The following is an 8,512-nucleotide window of genomic DNA, read 5'->3' on the forward strand; positions in this document are numbered from 1 at the left end:
CTAGCCTCTTGCTGCGATGACTTCTCCAATGGCCCAGACAGTAAAGAATCTGCCTGCAATGCAGGAGACCCAGGTTCAATCCCTGGGTCAGGAAGATTCCCCCGGAGAAAGGCACAGCAACCCATTGCAGTGTTCTTCTTGCCTGGAGAATCCCATGGACAGAGAAACGTGGTGAGCTGTAGTCCATCAGGTCACAAAGAGTCGGACACACCTAAGTGACTGACACACACACACACTCTTGCCATGAAATGAAGAATTAGACAATTTAGAGGCCTTGGCTGCCTGAGACTAAATCCAGGCATCCAGGCCCCACTGCTGCTACTGCTGCTAAGTTGCTTCAGTCGTGTCCGACTCTGTGCGGCCCCATAGACGGCAGCCCACCAGGCTCCCCCGTCCCTGGGATTCTCCAGGCAAGAACACTGGAGTGGGTTGCCATTTCCTTCTCCAATGCATGAAAGTGAAAAGTGAAAGTGAAGTCGCTCAGTCATGTCCGACTCTTAGCAACCCCATGGACTGCAGCCTACCAGGCTCCTCCATCCATGGGATTTTCCAGGCAAGAGTACTGGAGTGATCCAGGCCCCAAGGGACCATAATCTCCCTATGCCAGGAAAAGAGCAGCTAAGACAAGGTAAAGTGGAATTGAGCCTCAGAGAGGAGAGATACAGGAGGATGAAAGGATTATGGAGCAAGCCAGGAAATAGACTGAAAAGGCGGGGAGAGGGTCTTCCCACCCCAGAGGTGGAGGGTCATGGGCATGTGACAAGCTTGTGGCAGCAGGCTTCATATTCCTTTTAAAAACCTTTTTTTTTTTTTTTTTTAATGCTTTTAAGGTATTATGAAGACAGACAACACAGAAGTTCTTCTCTCTGCTGACTTCACTGGAGCAATCAAAGTGTTTATTAACAAAAGGAAAAACGTATCTTAATTTTAAATGACATTTAAAATAAACATATCAGTAAGTTTCTCTATGTACCAGGACTGAAAAAAATCATAGTGTTTCAGGTTAACGTCCTTTTTTTTTTTTTAATTTTTATTGGAAGTTGTTCAAATATAATATATTTTTTGAGAGGCAATGTTAATGATCTAGTAAACCCTGGACTGATAGACTAGAAAGGAATGTAGCTAGAATAACATTGCCAAACATTAGGCTTTACATTTTGTTACGTTTGTGTTTTTGTTATATAATTGTGAACATGCACAGGTTTCTGCATGAAAATATATTAATGTATTAATCACATGTGTGTGCCTTTTGGTTACATGCACTAAATCTAACAGAGTTAAATTATTTCAGTGGCTCTTTTGGCCTCTTATTGAGGAGGAGTGTCTTGTTTTTAGCTTAAATAATTTCTTTTGCACAAAATTTCAGTTTTAAGAGAAGTGGTATCTTTTGACTGAGTTATTGTTTTAAAAATGTTATATAGGTTTTCAATAGGTCAACAACCATGTGTAAATGGTTTTTATACATTTCTCAATTTGGGGATGATTTTTTTGTGTGTGTGGTCTAAAATGTGGACTTAAGATTCTTTTCTTTGTATGTGTATATATAATTTTTTTTGCCACACTGGAGCACAATGTTTCTATGTAAAGAATTCTTTTCATTCTTTATCCATGAGCACCAGGCTTTGCTCACTTAAAAAAAAATTAAGCCGCATTAAGGAGTGAGTCTTCTTTTTTACAATAATGTAAAAATGAACTGTTTACATTTTTTTAAACCATTGTAGTTTTAAAAATTAAGCTGTTTTGTTTTGTGTTGTTAAATTTGGAAGCCTTTGTAAATATTGATATAATGTACCAATGAAATAACATCTGGGGTTGATGGAACCCTGATAATGTTATTGATGGTTAGCATATGTTTCTGAAAATTAAATATGTATTATTAAAAGTTGGTGGCCAAAAGTTGTTAAACATGTGACATTATTTTCCAATGACTTCAGTAACTTGAGAAAATAAAAGTCTTGTTTTATAATTTGATTTTTAGCAAGCAGAGATCACATTTTGGACCCCAAAATTATAATGCTTAAGCTACATACCTTTAAGAAAAATAGTTTTTAATTCTAGTTCTAAAGTGAACACTGCTAGCAGTTCATCTCTATGCTTATACATTCTTTACTGCAGTTGTTTTCAGTATGTAAGTGAGAAGCTGAGGAGCTATGATCATATCCTTATTAATCAGCATAGTCTTGAGTGTCCTGGATTTTCTAGTTCATTCCATACTGTTTGCCTTGGTTTTATTGATATGCTGCTTTCTTCCTCTTGCCGGCGACATGCCTTCTCCTTCCTCTCCTCCCACCTCCCTCACTATCCCCCACCTCTCTCTGCTCACTTTCCTGTACTGTGCCTCACAGATCAAGTTGTTATGCCATTGGCTTTCTAACCAGTCTCTTTCTTAGTCTCAAGGTCTGGATGGCTGTGGAATTGGTCTAGTGTCTCAGAGAACTCAGTGTCTTCAACTCTCCGAGGCTGCGTGGCTTTCACTGACTTCTGCCTGATGCCTTGTAGTCTTGCTGCTGTGCTGGATGTTTCAACTGCATATAATCGGGGTGTTGCCATATGAATATTTCCTGATGGGTTTTATGTGGTTTCTTGAACAAAAAGGCAAAGGCAAAATAGTTGGGATGCAAGCTTAAGAGAACAATACCAATACTTATAAATTTAGTTTTTAAAATGTTGGTTTATCATTATATAAATATACTGCAAAGTTACAAGTCAGAAAGTGAGTTTGAAAAGGTAACATCAAGATGTATGTAAAGAAAAATTGAACAGTATTTTCCCCTAAAATGAACTGTATTAGAAACTCACTATATTAAGTGGTGTGGTATTATAGGAAGGAGCACAGATTCTAGAATTAGATAAACTTAGATTTGGTTTCCTCTGTTAGCACCTTCCTTGGGCATGTTATTTTATATTAATTTCCATGTCCTTATCTGTAATATGAGAATATCTCAGTGAAATTGTAAGGATTTAGTGAAAATCATGTATATGTAAAACTTGGTACCTAGTTAATACTCAATAGACATACATTTCTCAATCCCTCAGTACACTTCTAGACAAAAAAAACAAAAAGGGAGGAGAGGATATAGAAGCACTTTTCAGATACTGATATTTCATGGATGAATAGTATTTTAAGGATTGACATAGGGCACCAGCCCTTTTTTGTCAACTCAACACTTTAAAAAACTTCCACCATTTTTTGTTGTTTAGTTAATAAGTCATGTCTGACCTGTGACCCAGTGGAATGTAACTCACCAGGCTCCTCTGTCCATGAAATTTTCCAGGCAAGAATACTCAGTGGGTTGCCATTTCCTTCTCCAGTGGATCTTCCCTACCCAGGGATCGAACGTGCATCTCCTGCTTGGCAGGTGGATTCTTTACCACTGAGCCACCATCATAAAAGAGAGAACATTTTAATACTTAAAAAAAGGTCAAGCATAATCTTATCTTAGGGCAACAAACAGTCTATTAAAGTGAATAAACCTAGCTTTTGAAAAAAGTAACCATATTTTCTTATTTTCCCTTTCTCTGGTAAAAATTTCATCACAGAGTTAGTGTGGCTGCCTAAATAAGTTTAAAGCCACATTTCATTAAAAACTCTTTGGAGAGCCATAACAAGTCTTCTTTGCCTTCATCTTGTTTACATTAACTGGAATTAAAATATGAATGACTCAGTGTAATTTAGCATGCCATTTTCTCTGGTCTTTCACATTATATAGCTAAGCAGTTGCTTTCTATTCTTTGAAATACATGTATAACATTAATATATCCATTCCCCAAATTCCAATTTCAGATTTTCAGACCCGGCTCTCCTTACTGATATGAAAAAATCAAATTTTCGGAATTTTTTAAGTCTTTATTATGAGGATTCAGGATAAAAATATGTTTGGGTTTTAATATTTCCCTCTAAGTTTTCAAAAGAAAATCATGCCCAGTTTCACTAGTTTCTAGCTTCCCACCTTACTTCTGTATTAGCATATGTTTATTGAACATCTCCTATGTATAGACCATTGCTGGGACTAGAGAAGAATAAGACAGCATCCATGTGCCAGAAGAGCTCACAGTCTGATGGAGAAGGTGGCCATAGAAACAAGCAAGAGACTTGGAACTGTCTTGTGGCTGTAGCCCTAGGAATGCCCCTTCTCATCCTATTTCCAATCTCTGGGTTTTTTTGTTTGTTTGTTTGTTTGTTTGTTTTGCTTCCTAGTAACTCATGACAGCCACTTGACTTTCAGGCCAGTCTTCGTTCATCTAATATTACAAGTAGCAAACATAACATGAGTAAAAGACCTTATGAGTAAGCCAGAGGTAAGGCAGAAAAAAATGAAGTACCTAACCAAGGCAACATTTTCACTGGTCTCTGGCCCCCCTCCTCCCAGCCTAAAATCGTTGTCTATTTCCCCCAAAATCCTACCTGTCTTCTATTTCAAACTAACTCCTGATTATCAGACTCCTCCCTGCAACTGCTGTCCTGTTCCCTTCAGTTCTGAAGCTTGGTCCATTCTATTTTCTTTTGTTCACTAGATGTAAGTCATCTAGTCTTGGGGAGCCCAGGTTCCCCCCGTTAACCACAACCACATGACTGCTGTAGATCCATGCACATGAAATACATTCAGGTTGATACAGCAGGGCCAGTGCAAAGGGTGGTGTGGAGAAGAGGGGAGGGATCCACTGCAGATTCCCCAACAAATCAAATGTCATCATGTAGATTACAGGTTATCTAGGCTGGCCCAAGCAGATCGAGCTGGCTTGTATGTCCAGCTACTCTGCACTACATTTTTTAAATTTTATTTTGGAATAACTAGATTTACAGAAAAGTTCCAAAGGAAATATGGTGTTCCCATGTACTTATTACCCAGTTTCCCTTAATGTTAGTATCTTACATTACCATGGTACATTCATCAAAACTAAAATCTACACTGCTGCATTACTATTAAGTAAACTCCCAACTTTATTCATATTGCACCAGTTTTTCACTAGTGTCCTTTTTCAGTTCCAAGATCCAGTCCAGAATACCTTTCATTTAGGCATATAGTGCTTCCCTAATTTAAATAAACTTTATTTTAGAATAGTTTTATATTTTTCAGAAAAGTTTGCATAGTTCACATATCCCCTGCACCAACTTCCCCTGTGGTTAGCATCTGACATTACAGTGGCACATTTTTCGTATTAAGGAACCAACACTGGTACATTACTATTAACTCTATGCTTTACTTGGATTTCACTGCTGCTGCTGCTGCTAAGTCACTTCAGTCGTGTCTGACTCTGTGCGACCCCATAGACGGCCTCCTACCAGGCTCTTCTGTCCCTGGGATTCTCCAGGCAAGAACACTGGAGTGGGTTGCCATTTCCTTCTCCAGTGCATGAAAGTGGAAAGTGAAAGTGAAGTCGCTCAGTCACGTCCGACTCTTAGCGACCTCATGGACTGCAGCCTACCAGGCTCCTCCGTCCATGGGATTTTCCAAGCAAGAGTACTGGAGTGGGGTGCCATTGCCTTCTCCGTGGATTTCACTAGTTTTTACCTAATGTCCTTTTTCTGTTCAGGAATCCCATCCAGGATGTGACATTACATGTGGTTGTCAGGTCTCTTTTGGCTCTTCTTAGCCATGATATTCTCTCATGCTTCCCATGCTTTTGATGACTTCAGTTTTGAGGAGTACTGATTAAGTATTTTGTTCAATGTTCCTCAGTTGGGTTTGTCTGATATTTTTCTCGTGATTCAATAGGCCATAGCCTCTAGGGAGGAAGCTCACAGATGTGGATTGTTCCTTCATTACATCGCATCAAGCATATATAGTACCAGCATGACTTATCACTTGGCTGAGGAGTGTTTGTCAGGTTTCTCTACTACAAAGTTACTTTTTTCTCACTTTCCATAAATCTGTTCTTTGGAAGTGAATCACTAAGCACAGCCCAAACTCATAGGGTAGGGAAGAGTTAAGGCCCACCTCCTTGAGAAGCAAGCATCTGTATAACTTAATTTGGAATTGCTTAGTATAGGAGATAGGTCTCTTCTCCCTTATTTATTTATTCAACCATTTGTATCAGCTTGGACTTACAGGTAGTTATTTTATACTTTGAATTGTAGTCCAACACTGCATTATTTTGTCTTCCAACTTGTTCTTTCAAGTTGGCTTCTATGTCCCTTTGACTTTTTTTTTTTTTTTGAGCACTTCTTTCTTTATGTCACCGTTAACATGCTCCAGGTTCACTTCATACGTTTCCAGTTCTGTAATCAACCACTTATCCAGGTTCCTTTTATTAGAGACTGGTATTAAAAATGAAGATCTGGGTGATAGATGTGCTCATTGCTACTGGGGCGTTGTTTCTCTCAGGCCATCTCAGCTGACAGAGCAAGGAAATATATGCATGCATACAAATCTCTGTTTATATCCACATCTATAAAATTTTCTATGTATCTCAATATTAAATTGGATTTGAATCTTTGCTGATGTCTCTGAGTGATCCATTAGTGCATAGATTATTCTAGTTTCCTCCTCTTGCTTATGAATAACCTCTTTCTCCAACAGTGAGCCACCTGGTTCCCACCATTTACTATCCATTTACTTATTTGTTCAATCACAACATAACATATTCAGCAGTTTCAGAACTGCTAACCCATATCCCCAGGAGAAACACCTTTACCAATTAGAATACAGTTTTTACATAAAGTCCTTTGTCTTTTATGTCATATCTGGTCACAACACCATTTTTCAAAGTTACTTAGATCAGTGCCTTTTTTTCTCTACTCACATCACCTTTTAAAATTAGATTCGTCTATATTATCTGTTCCTCTATTAAGATTTGATGATATAGATAGCCATACTTATTTAGTAAATAAACAATGGCATTCTTTTGTAGACAACTTCCTGCCTTGCTTTCAGATGCTTAGCATTATCCTAAAGCAAATTTACAGTCTGTCCTGTTGCTCCACTGGAGTTGCACTCATTCAGCAAACGTCCAGCACTTAATCTGTGTCAAGACCTTAATCTGTGTCTAATATGCTTTGGATCTCAGAAATTCATGAAGGTGTTACAATTATGATTTCAGTAATTTTATTGCATATTTTCTGAGTTCCTACTCTGAGTTACTGTAAAGAATAAAAAATAATAAGATATGGCCTTTTCCTTCAAAGGTCACAATCAGAGCACTCTTCATTAATATGATAGAAACCTTTTTCCACTATTGGTGGTTTAGTCACTAAGTCATGTCCAACTCTTTGCGACCCCATAGACTGTAGCTCATGAACAGGCTCCTCTGTCCATGGGGTTTCCAGGCAAGAATACTAGAGTGGGTTGTCATTTCCTTCTCCAGGAGATCTTCCACAGCCAGGGATCGAACCTGGGTCTCCTGCATTGCAGGCGGATTCTTTACCAACTGAGCCACCAGGGAAGCCCTGTGTTAATAAAGCCTCTTCAGATTAGCTGCTGTTGCTGTTAAGTCGCTTCAGTCGTGTCTGACTCTGTGCGACCCCATAGACGGCAGCTCACCAGGCTCCCCCATCCCTGAGATTCTCCAGGCAAGAACACTGGAGTGGGTTGCCATTTCTTTCTCCAATGCATGAATGTGAAAAGTGAAAGTGAAGTCGCTCAGTCGTGTCCGACTCAGTGACCCCATGGACTGCAGCCCACCAGGCTCCTCCATCCATGGGATTTTCCAGGCAAGAGTACTGGAGTGGGGTGCCATTGCCTTCTCTGCTTCAGATTAGCAGTAGAGCATAAATAACGGCAGATCTGTTACACATTTTTCAACTTTGAATTTTGTGGGAAACCTAAATCTTAGGATTTAACAAAAAGTTATAGAGAAACCATGACTTAAGGATTATTTCCATGTAAAATAACTACCCTCGAAGAAGTATTTGTGGGGGCAGAGTTGAGTTATATATGTTGATTGCTGGCAGGGACTAGTAGCAAGGCTTACGTAGAAGAAAGGCTTCAGTAGCTACATACCTTATCTATAAACTGGCACATTCATAAATCCTTTCTAATTTAAAATATTTATTTTACTTTAATACTTACACATTGTAGAAAACATGACTTATACCAAAAAGTTTAAGAAATAATCACCCGTAATACTGTAAATCAGAGATAACAGATATTAACATTTTAGAATATGTAGCTTTATTTTTATGCATGTATATTTTTAAGGGCTTATATAATTATACAAGATAATTTGAATACTAATCATACTACACATCATGGGCAGTTTCCATATTTTCTCATGGTGCATAAATGTTCTATCATATGGATCAAATGTTGATCATATCTATCTAATGTTCTATCAATGTAAGCAATGTATGGATACTGAGGGTGTACCTGTCTGTATTACTGTGAATAATAGTAGAAGATATAGAGGCAAATATCTTCATCAGAATTTCTAATTACTGACTTAAGATGATAAATCCTTAAAATAGAAGTATAAAGCATGAACTTCTAAGGATAAGCAGTATCATAGATTGTAAAAATCTTCTGCAAAGGAATTGGGAGCCTGGGTTTGTAGCCTTGGTTCTAGTGGCCTTGTG

General features: G+C 38.4%; 1 protein-coding gene across 1 annotated transcript in view; it reads left to right on the forward strand.

The window, feature by feature from the left end:
* WDR44 (WD repeat domain 44) overlaps window positions 1-965 on the forward strand; it is an 88,093-nt gene extending 87,128 nt beyond the window's left edge. The window contains exon 20 of the mRNA XM_052663398.1: window positions 831-965. Within this exon, the coding sequence (XP_052519358.1) occupies window positions 831-925 (95 nt within the window). The 3' untranslated portion in view covers window positions 926-965. The remainder of the gene's footprint in view (window positions 1-830) is intronic.
* The last annotated feature ends 7,547 nt before the right edge of the window (window positions 966-8,512 follow it).

The sequence above is a fragment of the Budorcas taxicolor genome, chromosome X (assembly GCF_023091745.1).
Source record: "Budorcas taxicolor isolate Tak-1 chromosome X, Takin1.1, whole genome shotgun sequence".
NCBI classification, from domain to species: Eukaryota; Metazoa; Chordata; class Mammalia; order Artiodactyla; family Bovidae; genus Budorcas; species Budorcas taxicolor.